The sequence below is a fragment of the Dendrobium catenatum genome, unplaced genomic scaffold, assembly GCF_001605985.2.
Source record: "Dendrobium catenatum unplaced genomic scaffold, ASM160598v2 fragScaff_scaffold_1481, whole genome shotgun sequence".
NCBI classification, from domain to species: domain Eukaryota; kingdom Viridiplantae; phylum Streptophyta; class Magnoliopsida; order Asparagales; family Orchidaceae; genus Dendrobium; species Dendrobium catenatum.
This window is the reverse complement of record NW_021319943.1, coordinates 905551-929787: the sequence shown is the minus strand read 5'-3', so window position 1 is coordinate 929787 and position 24237 is coordinate 905551. Positions and strand designations below refer to the sequence as shown.

At 35.6% G+C, this 24237-nt stretch overlaps 1 protein-coding gene across 6 annotated transcripts in view; it reads right to left on the bottom strand.

Annotated features, from left to right (window-relative positions):
- Positions 1-22997, bottom strand: part of LOC110097683 (general transcription and DNA repair factor IIH subunit TFB1-1) — a 40000-nt gene extending 17003 nt beyond the window's left edge. For 4 of the 6 annotated variants that reach the window (XR_002303225.2, XM_020824196.2, XM_020824194.2 and 1 more), the window contains exons 1-17: positions 22688-22997; positions 22458-22536; positions 18706-18761; positions 18464-18527; positions 16969-17107; positions 15333-15408; positions 15138-15233; positions 14926-14970; positions 14345-14401; positions 14100-14255; positions 13679-13744; positions 12271-12394; positions 5428-5484; positions 5205-5329; positions 4941-5129; positions 3695-3808; positions 2518-2595 (exon numbers count right to left, since the gene is read on the bottom strand). Coding sequence is in view for 4 of the 6 variants with exons in the window: in XM_020824196.2 (XP_020679855.1) it covers positions 2518-2595; positions 3695-3808; positions 4941-5129; positions 5205-5329; positions 5428-5484; positions 12271-12394; positions 13679-13744; positions 14100-14255; positions 14345-14401; positions 14926-14970; positions 15138-15233; positions 15333-15408; positions 16969-17107; positions 18464-18527; positions 18706-18761; positions 22458-22536; positions 22688-22762 (1596 nt within the window). In the remaining 2 variants the exon portion in view is untranslated. Of the gene's footprint in view, positions 1-2517; positions 2596-3694; positions 3841-4940; positions 5130-5204; positions 5330-5427; positions 5485-12270; positions 12395-13678; positions 13745-14099; positions 14256-14344; positions 14402-14925; positions 14971-15137; positions 15234-15332; positions 15409-16968; positions 17108-18463; positions 18528-18705; positions 18762-22058; positions 22152-22457; positions 22537-22687 lie in introns of those variants that run through there. The other 2 variants (XM_020824198.2, XR_003702825.1) reach the window with 2 other exon arrangements.
- Between the last annotated feature and the right edge of the window lie 1240 nt (positions 22998-24237).

The window sequence follows — 24237 nt, the reverse complement described above, 5'->3', positions numbered from 1 at the left end:
AAATAACTTCAACACCCTGTTAGGTTTAAACAAGTTTGAGAACATATCTGATGCATGACTATTTAGATGAGATGCTTATGGATTCATTTAGGCATTGCACAGATCTTAGATTAGAATAATTTTAGAATAAAATTACTAGCAATTCTCAACAAAGATTCAAAACAAATAAGGAAATACTTTGCTTAGGCGATATCACATGCTCTGAGTTTTGAAGATTTCAAGATAAATGAGAAAATAAAACAATACAAAGTAGTAGCCTTCAAATCAATCCCTAATCTAACAACGAGAATTAGGATGCAGTGAAAGTACGCTCAAAACCTACAATTACTAAGATTAGCAAGAGCACTTGGAGTAGCCTTTCGCGACTGCAATCAAACCAATGAGAATTTATACTTAAAAGAAATAAGATGCAAGGGAAGGAGAAACCTTTGCTAGGGAGTTGTGGAGATCCTCTACTCAATGCCTTCAAAATGTTCGTCGATAGCCTCTACCAAATATATCAATGTATGCTCCAAGTAGTCCTCGACGGTGAAATCAATCCTTGGGTTCACATCGAAGAATGTGGATTGTAGAATATCTACGTAGCCGTCTTCGTCCCAAGTTATGACGTAATCAGTTTCCGAATCCGCCAATCATGAATGCTCAAGGATGATTTCTTCCAAAGAATGTTAGCAATCTCGAACTTCGATGAAAAGAAAGAGGCTTCTCTAATAATGGGTTGGGGAACAACTTCCAAGTGTAGATCTCAAAACCTGAAAATGAGCTCAGGTTTTGCTCCAGAAATCTGAGAGAACTCTCAGATTATTTGATGTAGTAGAAGCGGCTTGGAAGAAGAGAACTCAAGGCATCCAATGACTTGGCCTAAGGAGAGGGAAAAGAGATGATTGGTGAGAGACAGAGGAGCGGCAAGATGAAAAGGGAAATAAGAGGGGCGGCTGGATGAAAAAACGGTGGAATTTGAATTCCCTAAATTAATTGATTGATTTAGAAAATAATTGCAAGCATGAGGTGATTGGGAAATTCGGCCAGATGGGGATTGGGAGTTTTGAAATATTTCCTAGGTAAGGTGTTGGAGTTAGGAAATAATTTGAGAGGGAATTAATGGGAGAGGGTATGAGGGCCGGCGGCATGCATGGGTGGGGAATTGATTGGTGGGAGCAATTAAAAGTTTCCTAATTTAGGATTTAGATTTAGGAAATAGTCAATTTAAATCCTCTTGAATTTAAAATTCAAAAGTGGATCTAAATCAAATACTTTCCTAAAATAGATTAACTAAATTAGGAAATAATTTGAATTCAAATTTGGATGAATTTGAATTTAAAATTAATCCCAATTAATTTCAATCCAAATTAGGAAATAAATTAAAGGGGACCAAGGGAGATGGGGCCGGCGGTTGGGGCCTTGGCCGGCGGCCAATTGGGGATGGATGGAGGTGGCCGAGGCTATGGGGGATTTTTAGTGGAGCTTGGTGTATGGAGGAAGTTGGGGGAAATTTGGTGGAGTTGGATGTGACGAAGACGAATGATGGAAGGTGGTGAGGGAAGACGAAAATACAAAGAGAAAATCACGAACCCGGCTGTATCCAAGGTTAGTGGGTGATGCGTCAATCTCCCTCTCCAAGGGTTCTCTCCAATGCTCGCTCCAAGAACTCTCAAACGTGTAGGAAAATTTTATCATAATCATTCATTCATTAAGCATGAAATAATAATCAAAGGGCTATATATAGCCAAGTACAATGGACTCAAAGAAATAAAGACTCAAATGCCCTTTGGGCTTACATGCGAGAACTCCCATGAGAGGGGTACAGAGGGAAATAATAACGACACCTAAGCAAATAAGAAAATGCATGAATAAAATACAATCATAACTCAGAAATACAAGGACTCGATCGTGGTCGTAGATCGGCGGCCACGTCTCTGATAAACCTTCCACGCTGATCTGATGTCCCCATCAATATCATTTCCATCCTTAATTACATGATGATATAAAAAAAAATTAACAAAGTCCTTCATGCAACTAACAATCAATCTAGCATCCTCTATCAAAGCTATGCAAATTAAAATTATTTTCATGATATTTGCAAGGATATTCAATATATTTTATCTAATACTTTACACTTAAATCATTTTAGGCACTACTCATTTCAAATCACATAGGAAATTACTATCAAAGCTGAAATACTCATAACTCCAGTTTTTCATAATTAAACTTCCACAACGCTTCATTTATTCAATTTAGCAACACGTAAACTGATTCATTGACAGAAGGATGGATGAAATAAAGATTATTAAAAAACAGATAGTGACTGGATCATTGTTACACAAATTTTAAGGAAAGCACAAAATAAGACTTTCAAATGGCTCAAATAAAAATTCAAGTGATAGTATTTGAGTTATAATTGCTTTTATTTTACTGTCCAATGAATGAAATAGCATAAATAGTACTAAAAAAAACTACTGAGTATATAAATGTTTTTAAATGTGACAACAGAAACCATGCGATAGATCAAAATATTACCTTATTATAGAGGTATCCAGTTGTAATAGGATATGATGACCAGAAATGGCGCAGTAGTTCCTGAATAGATGACCAATGCTGAAAAAATAAAGTTAGAGATAGAATCATCATCAAAGAGCATGCAAAGGAGGCCAAGCACCCATCTTCTGAGAAAAGTTCACCAAGAAAATACAGTTTTTTTATAAATTAACTATAAAGAAATATCACAAACTACATCTAGCTATCCACGTCTAAGATTTAGATAATTTAGGAAAAAGACAAAAATAGGATAACAAGAAAATTTATTGGCAAGTTAATTGCGACACTGATGTGCAAACAAAGGGTTGGGCAGGGGTGTAAATATTTGCAGGTCGACCCGTTTTGCAAATGGGTCAGATCCAAGTTCAAATTTCTGACCTGTTTTAAAAATCGGGTCAGGTTCAGGTTGACCCGAAAACCCAAAGTTGACCCGGATCACTCGTATCCCTCCCACATCTCGTCACTCGACTCAATCCCGCGTCCCGCACCACGCATGACGCACTCGCACCTACCTCACCCACGCTCGCCCCCTTGTCCTGCCTCAGTGCCTTGCCCGCACACGGGCTGCCAGCCCTGCACCAACGCACCCGCATCCTGCCTCGCCCACACTCGCGGATCGACCCCGCACCCACGTCAGCACCATGACTCATGACCCTCACCCTTGCTTGATCCCACGCTCAACCCAGCACCCCGCAGCCCACAAGAGCTCACCTGCTCTGCGCCATGGTCAACATGTTGGGTTGGGTTGGGTTGACCCGGGTTTGGGGCAGGTCATGCCCAGGTTCAGATTTCTGAGCCGTTTCCAAAATCAGGTCGGGTTAGGTCAAATAGTGACAGGTCAATTTCGGGTTGGACCCGAATCCGACCTGAAAACCCATTTTGACAACCCTAGGGCCGGTGAGCATCTCTTAGGATGAATAAAAGTTAAAAATCTTCCAAACATATATTAACTTTAAAATTTTAAATTACATGAGACATTGTATTGTCTTACATTTAAGATTACAAAGCAATTTAGGCATCAGAAGAAGACGATTAGGTCAACAATAAAATCATTTGAGCCACTAGAGTGTGACATCCTCATGTTCACAATAGACGTGCTCCAGCCTTTACCATTTTCACAACATTTGGCTATTTTAGTATGTAAAGTAGCAGAACTTACAATCATGAGCTCATCCTTTGTCCTACTTGGCAGCTGGTCAAGGACACTCTCAAAGGGGCCCTTTCCAATGTGTTGCTTTGTACTTGAAAGATGTTGATTCAACCCATTAAGGACCTAGCTCATACCAGTGAGGTAGTTAGGTTTTCCTGCTCCAGGCAATTATAATTATTGATGAATATACAAAGCATACAAAAGCAATGCCACATAAAACTCAGAAAAGGAGTGAAAATTATTAAGTTCATTTTCTCTTAAGAACAAACAGAGCCCAAATTCCATCTTTACAATTAGCAAACGAGACAAAACGAGTAGAAAGCGATTGTTAGGTTTAGTTCACTCGTTAATGTTATGATAATAATCATTTTTTAAAGTGATGGAATAGTTGTATGCAGAAAAAATGATCATAATATGAGGAAATTTCATCTCGGGAAATGAAATGGATTAGACATTGAAGTTCCGACAAATAATGGAAAGTAAAAAACTGTAATACTGCAACTGCAGAACAGCATAAAAATACACCGCGTAGCAAGTTTCTACAGAGGCTCAAAATTTCCTCCTCCGGATATAATAAAATGTATACCACATTCTATGAGCCCAGTTTAATTTTCAAAATATATTAAGGTCATAAAGCATATTTGCCTCTAAATGAATCGAAGGGGTTCATAATTAGGTTTGAAACTCACCCAATGACCGTTTGAATTTTAATCCACTACATATATGTATTAATTCACATTTATTTGTATCAATACACATTTATATATATATATATATATATATATATATGGAATTTTCAAAAGCTTCTTTTTTAATAGAGATTCTCACATCAATCTGACAATCATTTTGAAAGGATCATTTCTAACTCAACTCAAAAAAAATTTTTAAAGTTCAGGATGGCTTGCTCGAAATCAATTCAATGCCACCCGTACATGAAAGCATCAAAATTTTTCAAGTAAATACCACTACAAAGTCAATCAAAACTAATTTTAAGATGTGCTTCATCCTATTGGGAAAGAATGTCGGTGATGTAGGATGCATTTTAAAGACTAGTTTAGTAAGAGTCCTGAGTCTGGATTATCTGTAACTAAGGATCTTCTTGATGTTAGGCAGGCAAGTTTGATTATGAGCATGTAGCCCATGTCAAATAACAGAATATGGTAGACGATCTACATCAGATCTCGATCATGAAAGATATAGGCAATCAAGAGGGCATGAAATATAAGATGAAAATCATTAAACATGAGAATTTTACCTTATGGGCAACGTCAGATTGAACAATATCATTCAACCCTGACACTTTTGCTTCAGAGATCTGCTTCATCAAATATGCATAGGATTCCTCCAAATTAAAATTGTAGTCGGTGTTTTTGAAACCAGCATTACTATCACCTAAAGCCCTAAGTGCATTGGCTTGTTGTGAGTCGAAGTACTCACGAGGATCCTGGAAATAAAATCTGAATAAGTTATCAGGTAAAACAGAAGATGGGGAAATAAAATCATACCCACCGCTTAATACCTTGATAAACAGTGGTGCATAAGGGAGCTGATGAGGTCCTCGAAGATCTTCAATCTCAGTCATTCTACAAGCCTTCTCTAGACGTTCTTGGCTTTCATTCTTATCAAAAGCTTCAAGAGAAGGCCCTAGCATACAGGATTTATATTGTAAGGGAAACTTCCGTTGAAAAGAAGATATGATAAAAGTTAAAGAACAAGAGAAAAATAGAACAATAATTGCTAACCCTTCTTTGACCTTGCAAGAGCTTCAGCAACTGTCCTAGTATCTCCCAACTCAACATCTACAACCAAAAATCAAATAATGATCATAGCAAATATTATATGAGAAGGTTTTCACCCGAATGATCATTAACTTGATTGCTTACAATTAAGATTAGCACATCAAAAAGTACTCTAAAAAATACAACAATAATAACCTATCAAATAAGTATAGATATTTGCATGGAAAATCACTAGGAAGGAAACTTCATCATAAGCCACTAGTAACTGGTGCTAATACTATTTTGGAGAATTAGTTCTACGTTTTCTCTCTCATAGCATGCCAATTCGAAACACAGCTCAACAAATAAGAAAATGTTACTTACCTTTCCAACCAGAAATACGTGCAACGTATTCAAAATTTCTTCTTGCATTACATACAGAAACTTACAGGAATTTGTTTACATCTGCAGAAGATTCCCATTATGATTTCAAAACCTCAATCACCCAAATGAGATGAAAGTGGCAGTTACAACCCTAAGTTCTGCACTTTTCCAGCTGAGTTATGTAATCTTTGAAATTGATCCTCTCAAATACATTTATCGTAGATTTGTCAGCTAAATTTACCAAACTAACCAAGCATTTTGGGGCCCGAAAATTTGCGCCCAGCACTTTAGGAAGAGTATGTGTTGCAGGTCAAATTTTCAGAAGACAGAGTCCATTGCAAAAAAATTACTATCCATAAATTTTTCTCTCATTTAGCGAGGAATTAAGATCTGGTTCTAAGTTTTTCATAGGCTCACCAATCCCGAAAACAAGAGAACTTTCAATTAAGGTTAATTAATAGATGTTCAGTGCTTAGCGTATATTAGCAGCAATTTCGAGCTTATGATTGAGGAAATTTACCGCTTTTAGCTTATTGAGTGGATGGTAGCGGGAATAATAATGAACTCAATCAGAATCCCATGATCATGTCGCCTCAGTTTGTTGTGGATCCTAGTCTACTTACTTAGCAGAGGTAGTTGACCCAACCTAATTGAAGTATCCTTGTTAATAGCCATTAGTTGCCTCATCCAGAAGGAACTTGTAGATCTAGGGTGTATGTTTGTCTAATGGGACAATTTTAAGCTAACCTTAGCTGATAGAGAGCTTTACGTTATCTTAAGTGCAACTTGACGTACAACGGTACAACTCAAGGAGGCTCAAGCCTATGGCAGACATGATGTAAAACCACATGCAAAAGGAGCTTGATAAGAAATTTAGGAATAATTGACAATGAAATCTCAATTAATAACTTATTGAAATAACAAGCAAATTCATTAAAAAATCTTAGTTTTCTACTTTCTTAGGCGAAGGAGCACATGTAGAGTAACCAAATCTAGTAGATAAACAAAAATAATAGCAATGCGAAGAGCTATTAGCTAACAATCCACAATTTAATAATGAGAGTTTCACCTCGGGGATTGATCACTCAACTACACTAGGCTTTGGCAAGAGAAGATTATCCACATTAGAATCGAGGTCACTCCAAGGAAGAAGGCACCTAGGGTCGTCGTCCTTGGATAGGTGGCCAGAGTGGTGGAGGATGATTGTCGTCCAATGATGATCCAACGTCCCTTTGACTTTTGCTCGTCGATCACGTCAACTAACGTGTAGAGGATACGGTCGAAGTATTCTTCAATGGTGTCGTCGAAATCAAAGCCCACGTCAAAGAATGGTGATTGGATAATGTCGACTTGATCTCGATCGTCATGCACAAATCCAAAGTTCCATTCGGGTTCCGCCATGCATTCTCGCCAAGGGTTGAAGGAGTACCCAAGGGGAAAGGAGGTGGAAGAGCGTCGTCTTCTTCTCCTCTTGGCTTCAAAGCTCCCACGGGAGAGAGTAGGGAGAGAGGGTGGTGGGAGAAGAGGGAAGAGGTGGGCGGCGGGATTCCCAAGAAAAAAAAAAGGGGGGGAGGCCGGCGGGTGCAAGGGGAGAGGGGCTATTGGAGAGATTAAGTTTAGTGGAGTGTATGGGAGATTAATCAAAATCTGAGAATTAATTTCAGATTTGATTAGGTTTGGGAGGGAATTGACTTGAATTTGAATTTCAAATCAAAGGCATTAATGCCTTGAATGGGGGAGTTATGAGGGGAGCAAAGAGGGGGAGGCCGGCGGTTTTGAAGAGAGAGGGGGAGGAGTTTTAATTCAAATTCTGAAATTAATTTCAGGATTTGAAAATTTGGGAGGGAGATTTATTTGAATTAATGTTTTAATTTCAAATGGGGGAGGGGGTGGCAATTAGTGAGGGGAAGCCTCATAGGAGGCCGGCGGCATGTAGAGGGGAAGGAGGAGGGATTAAGGGGGGAACCAAGCTCTTTCCAAAAAGGAATGAAAAGTTGGAGGGAAATTAATAACTCCTCCAATTAGGTTTCATATGAAATTTGAATTTGAAAACTTTCCTTTTTTTTAGATTTCGCAAATAAGGAAAGTTTTCGAATTTCAAAATTTTGAATTTCAAAATTCGGTAACTCCTCAATTTAATGCGAGACATGGATCAAGGAGCCATCATGATGATTGATATCATCATTATGGTTTGAGGCAAGCATGTGGCCGGCGGCCAAAGAAGGAGGAGGGGCTTTTGTCGTCAGGTTGGGGATCTTGAAGGAGCTTGGAGTTGAAGTGGAGGAAGTTAGTGGATGAAATGATGTGTGGGATACGGGAACGGGTGTGTAGTCGGCGGCTATGGGAAGAGCTAGGGCCGGCGGGTTGGGGAAAGAAAGAAGAGCGGGATGAAGGGGATAAACCACGAGCCACAGACTCTTCCAATTACTGGTGGGTATTGCTTTTGCCCTCACCTTGGGCTTTCTCTCTCACTTCTCTCTAGCTCTAATGCAAGAAGAGTAAGAAGAAACAAAATAAAATTCTCATTCAATCATCCATCATCCTCATTACATAAGAAATGGTCATATATATAGGCCTCAAAATGACAAAGGAAACATAAGACTAAAATGCCCCTTGGGCTACAATAGCGAACAGATACCCATAAGGATAAAAATGAAAAAACTGAAAAATAAAATAAACCACTACATAAAATGACTTAAAATAAAACTCCTGATCTTGGCCGTCGATCTCCGGTGTCTCCGATGGTACACGTGTTGAAATTGCTAACAATGTCCTCATCAAAACATCTAGGCTATGATTGTGATCGTAATATAATTGTGTAATTTTATAACAAAAACACCCATTAATATAGTCTCGATCATAATCGCTATTTAATTAAATCATTTGACAATAAAATCACACAATTAAAGGACACATGTCATGTCCTTACTAATGTGAGAACTTTTTTAGAGTGATCATAATGATGAACTTGATTTGACATTAACATTATGTGAGTTGAGATTAAATTTAAATTTATCACCCTCAACAAATTATTGCATAAGGTGGTTAAAGTTTCACTTTAAGCTTTGAGATAATAGATTTAATTGACTATTGTTGTATTTCATAATAATATTTTTTTAATTTTATTTGGATATAACCTGAAATAATCTACATTGGGATTTGGAGAACTTTAAAAATAAAATCCCCTCCGGTTAAGAATTTCAATCAATAAACCCCTCATTGAGGCTCAAATATTATCAATACCAATCCACGGGATGTGGAGGATCAAATTTGTAATATAAGACATGACTCTACTCATATGCAAGGCGACCCGCACGAGATAGTGCACGTAACATATTGATGCATGTGAGCTTAACTTTAAAAGAGAGTTTGCACGCTTTTCAAAAAAAATTACACGTCTTTGAATGATTACATGCTTTGGAAGAGAAGTAAATTTGAGCTCAACTTCTTAGTTTGTCTACCCGGGTCGGGTTAGGGTTAACCCGTTTGAACCCGGGTCAGTTCCGGGTTCGACCCGAACCCGACCCGTGACCCGAAATTGACACCCCTACTTGAGACCTTTCTCTCTTTCCTACGAATCTAGGTTGAGCGGAGGAAGATCGTCCACGCTAGAAATGAGGTCGCCACGAGGAGGGAGGAGCCGAGGAACGTCGTTGTTGGGAAGGTCCTTGGAGGTGGAGGTGGCGCGGAAGGATGACCGTTGATGATCTACTCGTAGTCTGAAAATTGGTCGTCGACGTCGTCCACAAGGGTGGGGAGGATTCGATTCAAATAATCTTCGATGGTGCCGTCAAAGCCAAATCCAACATCGAAGAAAGGAGATCGAAGTACGTGGATGGATCCGTAGATGTCGTATTCGAGTCCGTGATCAATGGCGGGATCCTCCATGCAACATTGACTTGTGGATGAGAGATCACGACAAGAAATTCCAAGAGGGGAGGGGTTGGCCGGTGTTGAGGCTTGGGATGAGAGGGGGCGGCTAGGTTAGAGAATTACTTAGGGAAGTTTTAATAAATCTGAAATTAATTTCAGATTTAAGTGGTTTTGGAGGGAGTAATTTGAATTTCAATTTCAAAATTAATGAGGGTGGGGGGCTAATTTGGCAAGAGTGGGAATTTGCCCATGAATGGGGTCGGCGGCATAAAGAGGAGAGGGGAGAGGGGTTTTGTGTAGAAAACTGAAATCAATTTCAGTTTTAAGTGAAATTGGAGGGAAGTTTCTTGAAATTAATTTTGGATTTCAAAATAGGGAGTAGGGGTTAATTGGGCATTTAATGGGAAGCCCAATGAGGGGGGGCTGGCAGCATCAAGGAGGTGGGGAGAAGTTTGGGAGAGGAGAGGGGGTTTCCAAATTGGGATGATGACTAGGAAAGAAATTCTAATGAATCCAATTCAATTTGATTTCAAATTGAATTCAAAAAAAAAATTTACAACTTTCCTAAATTGGACTTTCCAAATTTGGAAAGAATTTGAATTTTGAAATTCAAATTTCAAAGAAGGCTAGGGGAGAGAGGGATGGAGGGTGGATGGGGAGAGGCCGGCAGCAAGGTGGCCGGCTGGTGGAGGCAGGGTGGCCGGCGGGTTGGGGCTCCAAGGGCAGCGGCAACAAAGGGGGCTTGGGCTTCTCAAGTGCTTGAGTTGGATTGTGGATTTGTATGGTGGAGAAGGTGGGAGAATAGAGATCACAAGCCTCACGACTCCTCTAATAGAACTCACACAGAGATCTAGGAGAATTGAACTCACCAAGAGATCAAGGAAATATGAACTCACAAAGAGAATAATTTCATTTCAATAATCAATAATCCTCATACAAGATACAAGAGCCATATATATAGGCTCTACATGACAACTAATACAAAAGACTAACATGCCCCTTGGGCCACAAAAGCAATCAACTACCCATATGGGACAAAATGGAAAAACTGAAAAAAAAAAGAAATACATAATACATGAAATGCTAATACAAATAGGCATCAATAGTAAAGGCTCTCCATCATGGCCATCGATCTCCTGTGTCGTCTCTGATAAACGCGCCGAAATCTCCTATCGATGTCCCCATCACCTACCATGCTCAAAAAGCACTCATAAACCTTCAACACTTAGACAAACCGAACACGACAATTTCTTCGCCGCATTGGAACAATGAATGCAACCACTTATTTTGTATTTTTCCCCGTCAGATTTGAATAACACGTATCAGTACTTACTTTTTTATATTGTACGACCCAGCGAGACGGCAAATTTTCAATACGGCAAAACACAAAATTTCTCCATTTTTATATATTTTTCTTATATTATATATATATATATATATATATATAGAGAGAGAGAGAGAGAGAGTAGAGGGATGAGTGAGGGGGAGATAGAGAAAGAATGAGTGAGAGGGGAAGAGAGAGAGAGGAGAGGAAGGAGGAATTTAACAAAAAAACTTTGAGTACGATATAACATAAATCCCATCACAAAATAAAAAAGACAACTTTAAACCTCTAATATCTTAAATCCCATTTCTAGTAAATTTGGCCCTTGGGTGGATTTAACTCAAATCCACATTTCTCAAAAACTCCTCTTCCCCTTCACACGTTAGTAGCCCCATCAATGCCTTCTTCCAATAGGCTTTCAACTGAGTTCTTCAGAGAGCTAACCTAGTCAATGCCTACATTGAGTTCATACAACTTTGTATTTCTTTGTCATCAAGGTTTCAAGTTAGGAGTATAAGGTGAGGAGACACGATATGAGCGACTATCAGGACATTACGCAAGGGATGAGAAGCACGTACAAGGAGCTGGATTCACGAAATTTACGGTTATGGGGGATTTGACTTATTTTTTACTATAATTTTCTAATTAATTTTATTTTGTTAAATTTCAAAAGTAAAATATAATAAAAATTGTATTGATATTCGAATGCAATTCCTTGTTCTTTTTGCATCTCAAATTTCATGTTATCGCACGCGAACAAATTGTGTTTCTCCTTCATAAGGCAATATGGGTCTCCTTTCCGAGAAATTACAATATTTTGAATGTGTTAGTGTGCTTCGAACGAAGCTTACATGACATTATATTTGTTGACCATCTTTTTATTCATATTTTATCGAATCGCTTGTGGGGAATTTCCTTGGAAACACTGACGCTTCGCTCACATTGATGGAAAGTGTTTCATGTAATAAGTGACATTTCATTGATTTCCAATTTGTGTGATCAATTCAAGCCAACATGTGCGATATCACGTCCATTGGCCATATTTTCGCCATATTCAATTTAATCGGTCAACAAGCATAACTTAAGCATCCTACAAAAATATCAAAATTGTATAAAAAATTGATCCTTTTCGATGATGAAAATTACGAGATTGCTAGTAATAATGGGGGAATCAATATAACACAATATATAATCAAGACTACATCTCAATAAGGTATATTTTAATTGGAGATCTAACATCGCAGATTAATCAATACATAGAAATAAGAATACATAAGTTAACCTACCAAATGCCCTTCCTTCAAGGACAACAGCTGCATGCCGATTAAGATCTTGTGAGAGGGTCCTTCTAGATAATTCGCTCTCAGCATCAACAGTCTCCTTTCCTCCATCACGTAAAAGACCATGATCCTGAAACAATTTAGAAAGAGAGGATCAAACCAATAGATAAGATCTTAAACCTACAAAATAGTATCACTAGAAGTCTTTTAAGTTAGGATGTAAGGACAAAGATTATGGCCATCAAGATCAAGTATTCTAGACCATAAATATCACATAGATACAACAAAAAAATACTATCAGGATTACCAGGCCAAAGTTTCAGAGACCATTAGCAAAAGTTCGCAAAGATTGATGAGTTCCGAAGAGTATTTATTATGGCAAAATCATGAGATGCTTTCATTCAGAAACTCTGTATCAACCAGGATGGTTAAATTTATTTAATAAGCATAGTCGAAAATTTAGAGCCTTGCCAGCCTATAACCGCTCACAATACCTAGCTTAGGAAAATGAACCTCTACTAGGCTTTCATACTTCAGATTTTGTTGGTTTCTTGCAACCAAACTAATTTGATTGAACATTTTATTATGTAATGCTAGAATGCAAAATGGCACAGATTTCATAATTTTTTAACTCGAGCAAGCAAACAAATGTATTGCAACCATTATAGTGTAGAGTAGGTCGGAAACCGAAGAAAGAATTCAACAACATAGAAATTAATATATTTATGCTAGAATGGAAAACTTTTTCCCCGACACAATTTTAATAGTATAGCTCATGTGCCTATAATGAGTGAACCAAAAAGTAGGCTTTACAAGAAAGATTATCATCCATTAAATAAGCAAGCCACTTTTTTTCCAGAATTAAGTATATATCTAGTTAAGGCATATTCATGAAAGTTAGGATAGAGGACATATTACAATCAAGGACTAATGTGAGCAACACAAATATGCCTCAAACTCTACAATATATAAGTAAATCTGGACATAAGAAAACAACAACAAAAACAACATCAAGCTTTTGCTTTTGTCCTACTACGTGGGGTCGGCTACATGAATTCTTTTTCTCCATTGTGTCCTGTTAAAAGTCAATTTCTCGTTTAAATCTAAAAAAAAAATTATTTCTAATATTTTCTAACCAAGTCTTTTTTAGGTCTCCATCTACCTTTCTTAACATAAATCAAATCTAATACCTCTACTTTCCTAAGATGGTCATCGAAAGGCCGCCGTTTTATGTGACCAAATCATCTAAGGCGACTCTCTCTAATCTTATCTTCCACTGGAACATACAAAAAACAAGAAAAAAAAAAAAAGATAAACGAGAAATTTCAAAGTAATGCAATTTAAACTTTAAAGAAATGAATTAAAAAATTAACAAAATACCATTGTCAGTTTCTGAAAATAAGAATACACATACTTGAAGATGGATGTAGTCATCCGCCTGATCAGCTTCCATGTCCAAGGTTGGATCAACACGTCTAATCTGCAATCATTTCAGCATATCTTGAGGACCACATGTCAAAATAACAGCAAAGTATAAAGAGTACAACATTATTTCATATCTCAACCATAAAACCCCAACTGCAAAATATGTTCAAAAGAAATTCATCGTCCTACATATACATAACTTACACATCATCAAAAAATAAAAGGCATTGATATGGTTTTATGCGACATACAAATAGCAAGTATACACAACTTTTACTTCAAATAAACTTCACTTAATTATTAAATAAAATATATGGAATTGACATATGAGTAAGATCAAAAGTTTAAGAAGATATAAACCCTTACAAAACTGGAATTATTAAAAGACAATGGCAATGGATACAAAGTACCTTATGCCGAATTTCATCAGCTAATATGTCATCATGCTTTAAAAATACAGCAAGCTCTTCATCTTCAGCTGCCTCTGCAGCTGCAGCCACCGAATTGTTGGTTCTGTGAAGATATTCTGCTCTACAATATTTTGTCCAGAAATCCTTTTCAGACATCTAGCCATCCAAATTATTGTTCGATGTAAGGGAGAGATAGGAAACAACAAAAAATTTCAACAATATCAATTAAAAATAGACAGGTTTACCTTTTTGGGTACAAGATCAAGAAAAGCACGGTGAACGGCAGGTTTTTCAGCAAAAATCTACAAAAATAATAAATATTAGTTCAGCATATCACATACATCAGGTACTTGTAGGAAACAAAAGGATCCTATCAACTTGAACAACCATTTTAAAAGGCGGATGGAAACTTCAATATAGATTATTTTGGCATAAGGGAATAATATCTATAATTTATTTAAAATTCCCTATGTATGCCAGCCATGTATGCCAAGGCTGGCATACCCTAGAAGATGTAAAAGCAATAAAGAAGACAAATCACCTAAAATTATGATAATCCTAACTAAAATGAAAAGAAAATTGAAAAAGGGAAAAAGAAAAAGAAAAAGTAGTAATGGTAATTTAAAAAATATGGCACATCTTCACTTAATATTCAAGACCTTCAAGATATGAGATCCTAGCATACCTAGCATACCTTGAGCGATGCATGAATTTAGAATTTCATGAAGGCAACTAACGAACATTTGGTTAATTGTATGTGCAATGCAACTAAAGGGATACTTGGTTGCAAGTATATAGAATTCATGGGGGTTTAAAGCTTACATACCTGATGAATTATCTCGGGTGTCAAACTAAACGTGACTTTATTTGTCTGTAAATAAACATCAATATCGAAAACATAAGAGCCTTAGCCTGCAAATGATTCAATAAAAAGATACGAGAGGAAGGGTGCAGATTGATAGCAATAATTGAAATCCCATCGATCTTGTTCTAATCCAGCAACAGAAAAGAAAATTTAGGACATTCTTAAAACTATACCCGACCATCAGTTGCCGGCCTGATGTCAGCAAGCATAGTACTTTTGAACCCAGTTCTTTGTTTTGACACCTTAATGGTAGTATCATCTAATAAATTCTGCGAGAGTGGTGCAAGGACATGTGAATATCAAAAATAACATCAGATGAGAAAAACTTAGGCAAAAAACTCAATGCAAGTGAAAGAAAAACAAACAACCTTCCTTGTTGCCCAAAACTCAGATTCTGTCAATATACCGGTCATGACAAATTGTTTGTGCAGTCTCTGTAATTCACTGTCAAAAGTGCATTTCAGTTTCATGGTTTTGAAACATCTAAGCATACTTGAACTACAACAGAAAAAACCGAGGGGACAAATTCGAAAAAGATAACTAAAACTTGAACAAACCATATAACAACTTTCAGATATGCCTATGCAATGCACAAAACATAGTAAACAAATGTTACCATGTTTACCTGAAATAAGGAGCATAAAGCTTAGGCTGTTTCCTTTTTTTTAATATAATATTTTTGGGCTGTATGTAGGGACACTGCCTTAATGGCTACCTTGTAATCGTTGATGATCAACAGGATTTCAACGCCCAACTCCTTCACTGTGCTAATTATTAAGACCACATATAGCGCTCAGCACAAATGAATCGGGTTGGAGAATTCATAATGCCAACGTCAAATAGTTTAGATAAGGCTAACAATGAAGATGATGATTTCGGTTGTAACTTTTCAGATCAATGTAATCAGTTTGTCAACTAAGATGTCAGACAATCGCCAGTGCATTATGGTTTCGTTATACCATGGGTGATGCAGTCTTTGAATGTTAATACAAAATAAGAATTGAAGGAATGAAAATGTTTTGGTAAAGTTAGAGATCCTCGATAGCATTTTGAGTCTTCTCTAGATGTGAATTCATGCAAAATGAAGATAAAGATGAACAATTAGCACCCAGTTGTTTTTCAAAAGATGGCATAAATTGTCTCTGAATTATGCTAATCATAAACAAATATGTACATCAAATATTGCTCACAATTTTGGGGTTAGGATCTCACATGGGTTTTTTTTGTTTCGTTAAGGTTAGGTGCGATAAATCAAGTTGAATGCAAAAGATATAGGAATTTTAATCTGAATGTGTGACACTTTAAAAATGATGTTTTGAAACATGATTATATATGAGTGAATGGGCAAGCAGCAACTTAATGAAGATGTAGTGGATAATACAAGGTAGAAGAAGCACATAGTATGATGGCCAAGTGAAAAAAATTGTGGACGTGATGTGAAGGAAAAGAACCAAGCCAAAGATAATAAAGATAGAAATTGTGCAATGATATTTAAACTAAATAGTCCTAACACCTCAAACAACACTCAATTCAATAGAAAGAGAAAAACAGACCCATAAAGTCGAAAAAATTCTAGTGATCAAAAAGTTCATGATAAGGTGAGGTATTATAAATCCAAATAAAAAAGGAAGCTCAACCAAATTGAATAGAAAAATGCTTATGCATGTTGACCTCCACATAAACCCACAATCTATTTAATCGAACATGATAAATACGAACAATGGACACGAGTTGCGCAAAATTGATTTGATGCACCTCAGTCACAATCTAGACAGCTAGCTGGCAACTAACCACCTACATTGCAGCAATCCATGCATAGCTAAGCATTCAACAAACTAGACAGCTAGCTGGCAACAATAATTAGTATAAAATGAGAAGGTCATAATAAAAAGAGGAAATTAAGGTACTTGCATTTTGCATTTCACATTGTCACCAATGGATAATCAGGAGAAAATATCTGAAAAATGGGAATGAAAAGGGATCTTTAGTACTCTAAGCAATTACCTATCATCTCGCAATAGCTTGATCCGATGTTCCATCTCCATAGGGCTTAGTTGTTCACCAGGAGCAGGAGTTGTTTTGTCAGGGACTGCTTTATCATCTTTTGAAGGACATGTAGCCTGAAGTTTTCCAAGTATTTTTCCTATTTCACAAGAGCAAGAAAGCACAACATCAACTCCATTAAATAATATAAAAACAACACCGGTGAGCAAGCGAAGCATCAAACAAAGTCTATAAATTTAAGTTTCACTCAGGACAATTGAGTGTCTCTCATCATTTTACCAAAGAGATCATAAAGCAGGTCCATATAGTTGATTTTACCTAAGCATGACCTTTCAAATAGATTAATTAACCCAAAATGATTTAAATCTTAGGATTTTGGTCTATGCAATGTTTCTTACATGCAAGCATGCTTTAATTATACCTGATATTTTACCTATGAGCAGCATCACTGCAGGCACGACTAGATTTAATCAGATTACTATACATCCTTATCTATAACCAGCAGCAAATAGTTTATTGCTTTGAAAAGAATGAGAAGCATACAAAACCAAAAGAAGTTTTGGACACTCATTTGTCTCAGTTAATGATTTTAAATGCAACTTTCTGTAAAATTGTATTTGCTAAATTATGTGTGGACGAGAAAAAATATGTTAGCTTGCCAATATTTATTTAAACAGATAAAAACCTAAATTCAATGGAATAATATAAGTCAAAAAATTAAAAAATAAATAAATAAATAAAATAATAATAATATAAGTCAAAGAATGTACCGAAGCATAGTAACTTAAAACAGCCACAGCAATGCCACTTAAATCCCCTAGTATTTTTATGATGATCACAAGACATGAAATTAAGACTGAGAACAATTCAACACTAAAAACACCCCTAGTATAAAACATTCAAAAAAGAATCATACTAAAATGCATACTTGGCATAGTATGCAGGGAAAAAAAAAATCAAGACAATGACATCACATCATTCTATCATGTTACATTGGCAAGTTGTTGCACTGACATTCCATTTGAATAAAATTCCTTTGCAAAGCTCAGTACAGATACGTGAAGAGTGACAACAATGGAATACAAAATATAGGAAAAAAAAAGTACAAGGAAGTTGAAAATAGCCCCCAGAAAATGCAGATTTTCCTCAAGCAACTATACAATCAAACGTTGAAAAAATGCCAGCTAATGAGCATATGCTAATAACAATGCAATGAGACCAAATAAAATAAAAAAATAACTTCAGTCCTCAAGTTCCATGTTAAACAATGAACTAAAAGCACATAATCAGAAAATGCGCAAAATCAAATCATATTAGAGGTTATACAAAGTTTTAAAAAGAGTGGATTATCACTCAACTATAAAAATAACGCATTCGCATTGCAATGTAAATCCCCATAAAAGGTTATTTTAGCAACTATACCAGGTTATAAAAACAACTACTGTGTAGAAAGTTAATATAAGTTTGAGAAGGCTCAGAGAAAATAAAAACTTACCTACAAAATCTCTACAAATATTTCTGTCAGAGAAACTATCGAACTCAAAAATATAGCCTCCACCCTGAAATGATGCATAGCTTTCAACGTAAACATCATTAAATACCAATGGAGAAGCAGAAAAATTGTAAAAGATAAATTGAAGTATATTTTTTTATGGGTTTTCCTTCAGAGTTATGTTTTGGAAAACAAAAAGCTTCATAAATACAAGCATATTAATAGTGAATTGTGAGGTCGCATACCTCATGCAGAAGATTCAACAAAGCTTGCTTAGAACCATCTTTACTGAACTTGTGAACTGAAATGGTAAAAGACGACATGCAAAGAAAAAAAAGTTAAAAAAAAACTCACATAACCATAAATTACAACTTCTTTAAGTTATATGATTCTTATTGAAGACCCCAGAAATATTATAATCCAACAAGTTGTGCATAACTTAATAAGTGCAATAAACACGTAAGACAAAAAATGTCTAATGTGAGGAAACACTCAAGAACGGAAAGGATGGGCAAATGCATCAAAATGGGTCACCCTATGCTGATTGCAAGAGATTTCATAAAATGGAAAGTACAAAAGAATGACCTTATGTAATATCCCTTGGACAATTAAAATATTTGATCGCTAGAATATAAACCTACTTCAAGGTTGGCTTCTGTTAATGCAAAGGAAGCACAGCAATGTTAAAATATTGGAGAGAAGACTTGTTCTAGAAGGGATTAGCTGAGAGAATTAGCAGGGAAGAGAAGAACCGGTTAAAGGATAAGGGTTGAGAGGGAGGGGGAGAAAGGGAGATTGGGTAAGAGAGAGTGATGGTGAAAGAGAGGAGAGTCCAGCCAAACATAAGGAAAGAGAGCAGGATTTAAGAATCACTTTTCACAAGAAATCAATAAACATGATTATTAGATTACCAAGAACTCTAATATATACTAGACGGTCTTTATTAAAATGACAACAAAACAGTTAAAATAAAGACTAGAACTAACACATAATATCTAGTATATGGCTTGCCATTAACTCTCTTTGGGTGCAAAGAATTTGATTATCGGTGTTGAAGAGCAGCTGTATGTAGAACAATAAAACATTTTTCGTATTTTTGTTGGTGAAAACCATCAAGTATAAAATCCTACTAGGTGAAACAAAGACAAATGGATCACCACGTCATAAATCTATCCCAAAGTGAGATAAAGGTGAAATGATGGGAAATAACAAGCCATCTCCAGTCATTTCATCAAGGAATGCTCATTATAGATCCTCTTAAAACACTCAATAATCTTTAGAAGAAGATCTCCAAGAGCATGGAGATCTTTAAACAACTTATGAAACAAATTATTACTCTAATTCTTGTAGTAAAAGACAGAGGATCAAATCAATTGGTTTGACAAACCATTTGAATTTGGTTGGTCAATCAAAGTGGCACACTTTAGTTCTTTTTTTTCCCTTTCCTAGCTCATAGCGTTAGATCTATACTAGTTAGATTAGGTTCATTTATTAGGGTTTACTTGACCATTTTATTTGGTTATGTTTGGTTTACTCACTTTAATTGGATTAATTATGTGATTTAATTGATTTAAGTATTGAACTTGGGTTGAATGGGGAGTTAGGGTAATGATGAAACTCGTTTTGAATTGAGATGTTTTTAGAGGAGGTGGTCATAACTAAATTTAGTACAGGAGGAGGAATTGGATTTTTAAGGCAGGTGAGTTGGTTGGGCTGTTGTATGGCAGCATGGTGAGGGTTAGTGTATATGGAAATAGCAATTTGAGCAGTAGTGTATAATATGGAAAGAATCTGAGGGATGTGCATAACTATAGAAAGGGGGGAGGAATAAACGATTGGTAATGATGAAGTTAGGTAGAGATTTATTAAGGGGTTATTATCATTTTTTAGGAAGCGTATTAGAAAGGTGTGGGCATTGAATTTTGAAGCAAAGATTGTGAAGCAATATTATGAATGAAGGAAGAAAATTTTCCATTTTACTTTCTTTGGGAAAGAGAGGACTAGAACAAGGATTTGTGCATGAAACCAAAAAGAGGGGTCTGGCTATTTGTTGCAAGAAAAGGATGGCCTTTCATTTTCAATGAGTTTGCGAAGGAATTAAATTTATTTTGTATTTGCCTCTAATTAAATTTGGTTAGGTTATGGAATTGAATTTAAGATTGGTTTAAAATTATGTTAGTCATGATGAGTTTGAAAAGGTGAATCACAAAGCCCAATGGCTAGGGAAAGAAAAGTTGAAAGTAGATATGTGATGAAATCCATAGACAACTTGGCATTAAGCACATCATGGTGCACATTTTCATTAGATGATTTACTTAAATACACAAACTAGAGATCTAGTACAAATATTGGAAATAATGTGCAGCAAATTTGATATCCTTCTTGTAGTAAAGGAAAGATGATGTTATGAATTGATGTAGAGAAAATGAGATAAAAGGAAGTAGCACCTCCCACTTCTAGATGTGGAAAGTCAGAAGCTGCTTCTAAGAAGATTGTTGGGTTGTCTCACAGATGAGTGACACTTAACTATTCTCTATTTTTATTTGTAAAGTTTGGGAAAGTGATTACTAATTCTCTTAAATATATGCTATATGTCAGCCTGTCAGTAGCCAAATATCTACAAGATCTATCACTGTATAATTTACTAAGTCCACATTTCTATAAAAAAATAGAAATGATCTTTGGATCATTAAAAGATCCTTCTTTTAAATTGTTACCCGTATCTAAAATACTAAGTGAATCTTAGGTGAAATTTGTATAGAAATGTTATGTTTTCAAACAAATTCAATTTTAACAAGACATACAATCCATATTAAGCACATAGGACTTATCATTTTCTTATTTTAATATCCATTTGGCACATAATCTTATTGTTTTTCGTTTGGCAAAAATGGATTCTAATGCAATGTTTATATTTAATAGTTAATACACAACATATTTGACTCAAATTTTCTAACACATATTCAATTGCCTTCCCACAATTTCCTAAGACATAAACCTCTTATTTAATGAACTTCTTATCTCTCTTTTAAGAGAATATCATTAATTACATCACACTTTTTGCAATATCTTAATACAAATCGCAAGTACTAGTTTATAATCTATTGTCAACACTTATCTTGTACGTATAGGATATAATTAGATGTTAGATTTCCTAAAATCACAACTTGTAATGCAATACAAAGCCAACTATAAAATAATCAAAATATAGGGAGAAGATTTTAATCAGTTGGATTACCAAAAGGAATAGACTATTAAAACATGATAAAGGCATTTTCCATCACTAGTTAGTGCAGAAAAGTTCAAATACTAGAATACAACGCATTACTTTCAAAAAAAGAGTCAGTATGAATAAAGATATAATTTTCATTCCTTCCGTATCAATCAAGGAAACCCTGTCTTACTAAAAAAACTCAATCAGTATTAGGAATCAAAGAAGTAACTTCAAAATAAGAACTCCATATCTAATAATAGAGCAAATCTTGAAACACGAAATATGAAGATGGAAAGAAAGAGTTACTTGAAGTTAATTGAGAAAGAACTCTTGAACTAGTACTATTTCTCATAAAGATAAGTACTATGATGTGTGTTGTAGCACCTTTATGGGACTTTTTGATTGCCAGATTCAAATAGAATGTAATTTGGATTTAGTGAAAATCTTCCCAAATGCTTTGTAAGGGGTTTCTGAATCCTACAGTAAAGTTGAATTTAGCAAGACTTAATAAATCTCGACTAAAATCTAGTATTTATCAAAACTTGCAAGATCAGGAATTAAGAGTTTTATTCAAGCGGGAGATACTAAATATCTTTAAATAATCCAAATCTTCCAATCTGCAACCAAAAAGTCTAGAATTTCGATTGGATTTAAGAATTAAGCAACCAAACTGTGTTTTCAATAGGATTTCCTAAATCCTATTTGACTGGGATTTATCAAATACAGATATAGTAAATTCTAATTTCAACCGAACAGGCACTTAGGAAGCAAAAGAAACAGTACCTTTAATGCTTCTGAATGGCACATCAAGCTTTAACAATGATCTAGGATCGTGAGGAGTGAAAATAAATCGCTCTTCGGCCTGAACAAAACACAAGACCGACAACAAGGTGAATTAAATCCTTGTCTAAAAAAAGATACAGCAAACATTACAAAGAAGAACTACAAATTGGACTGAAACTTGGTTCTCGAAAAAGTAAGAAAGAAAAAAACAAATAGAAGGAAGGAATCACCATCCGTAGAACTCCTGGAATCCCAGGCTCCTTTAATGATATCCTGTACTTTGTAGGTTTGTTGATCGTATGCATCTTCCCACTTAGACTGGAAATCGGAGTGGAAGTGCAGTGTTCAGGGCGGCAGATATTGGGGAAGCCGGCCCAACGATGGCGCCCCACAGAATCTTTAACGTTCCGGTGAGAGGACCGTAACCTAGGGCTTCTCGCGATCGGCCCTCTATCAATCTATTATAACTCGGAAGGGAGAGCTGACCCTTCGTCGTCTTCCGCGTTTGCCGGAGCACTATATAAATAGGGCAAATTATTAGGTCCTGTCACAAGATATATTTCTGCATTCGCACACCAATAAAAAGTGGACATCGGGCAAAAAATAAGTACAATTTTTTTTAATATAATCTTTTTGTTTTATATCTGGTCAGTACAATCAACCCGACCCCAATAATCAGAAGATGATTTGAACTCATAACTACAAAAAAGAAAACGAAGCGTTATTTACTTTTTACTCTACATTTTTACGTCTCTGTCACTCTCGGCTCTTTGCTCTCAGACTTCTGCAATACATTCTGTTCTGCAATACCTTCTTCCCGGCGGTAGATGACGACGTTGGAGTGCTTTAGCATTTAGAACATGTAATGTTGTGCCTTTGTTGCTCTTTGGTGCGTTTATGTATTTTAAATTTTAAGGTTTAGTGTTAATTTTATATAAAGCAGTGTTTGTTCAATATGATCTTAAAATATTTATTTTATGAACTTCAATCTTCTTCATAATAAAAGAAACAAATAATCCAAAACCTTTAGTTGCGTTTTAGGTGCCCTTTACATGCGCTTTAATTGCAATTTAGTTGCACTTTAGTTGTGCTTTTTCTAAAATTTTATTTTATTTTTCAGATGTCGTATCAAAGGTCAGTTACTTCTTGATGCTATATTACAACTTTTAAAAAAAAAATTGTGATACTTTTGTTGAGATAATTGATGAAGAACTTGAACAGATTTTAAGAAATTAGAACATTTATCATTTTTTTAAAATTTTCAGCATTTCCAACAGTGTATATCACTTCTTTTTAAGATTTTGAAATTCTGCTGATGAAGACTTCATTGTGAATGGTCATTTAGTTAAATTCACTTCTAACGATGTTGCTTTATTAACATGTAAGATTTTGAATAAGAAATTATGGATATAATTTTTTTTACTTTAAATGTATTATGTACAAAAAATTTCTCAAAATTTTGCCTAACATATATGATGATATCAAATGGATGATTGATCCCCTAACTTGACCTCTATCAACTGAAATGACAAAATTAGATAGATTGACTGAGAATGCTACTAAGTTAAAGACATTTATAATATTTTTGTTATATATATATATATATATTAAATAATCATAAAACCCCTAGAAGACTCATATATGTAGCAAATAATGTAACTGAGTTCACTTGTAAAACCCGCAAAATGTCATTTTAGATTTCGCACGCTTTTCAATGCCTCGTGACGAGTTTTACGTGAAAATTTCAAAGTCGTCAAAATTTGACGCAATAAATTTTATA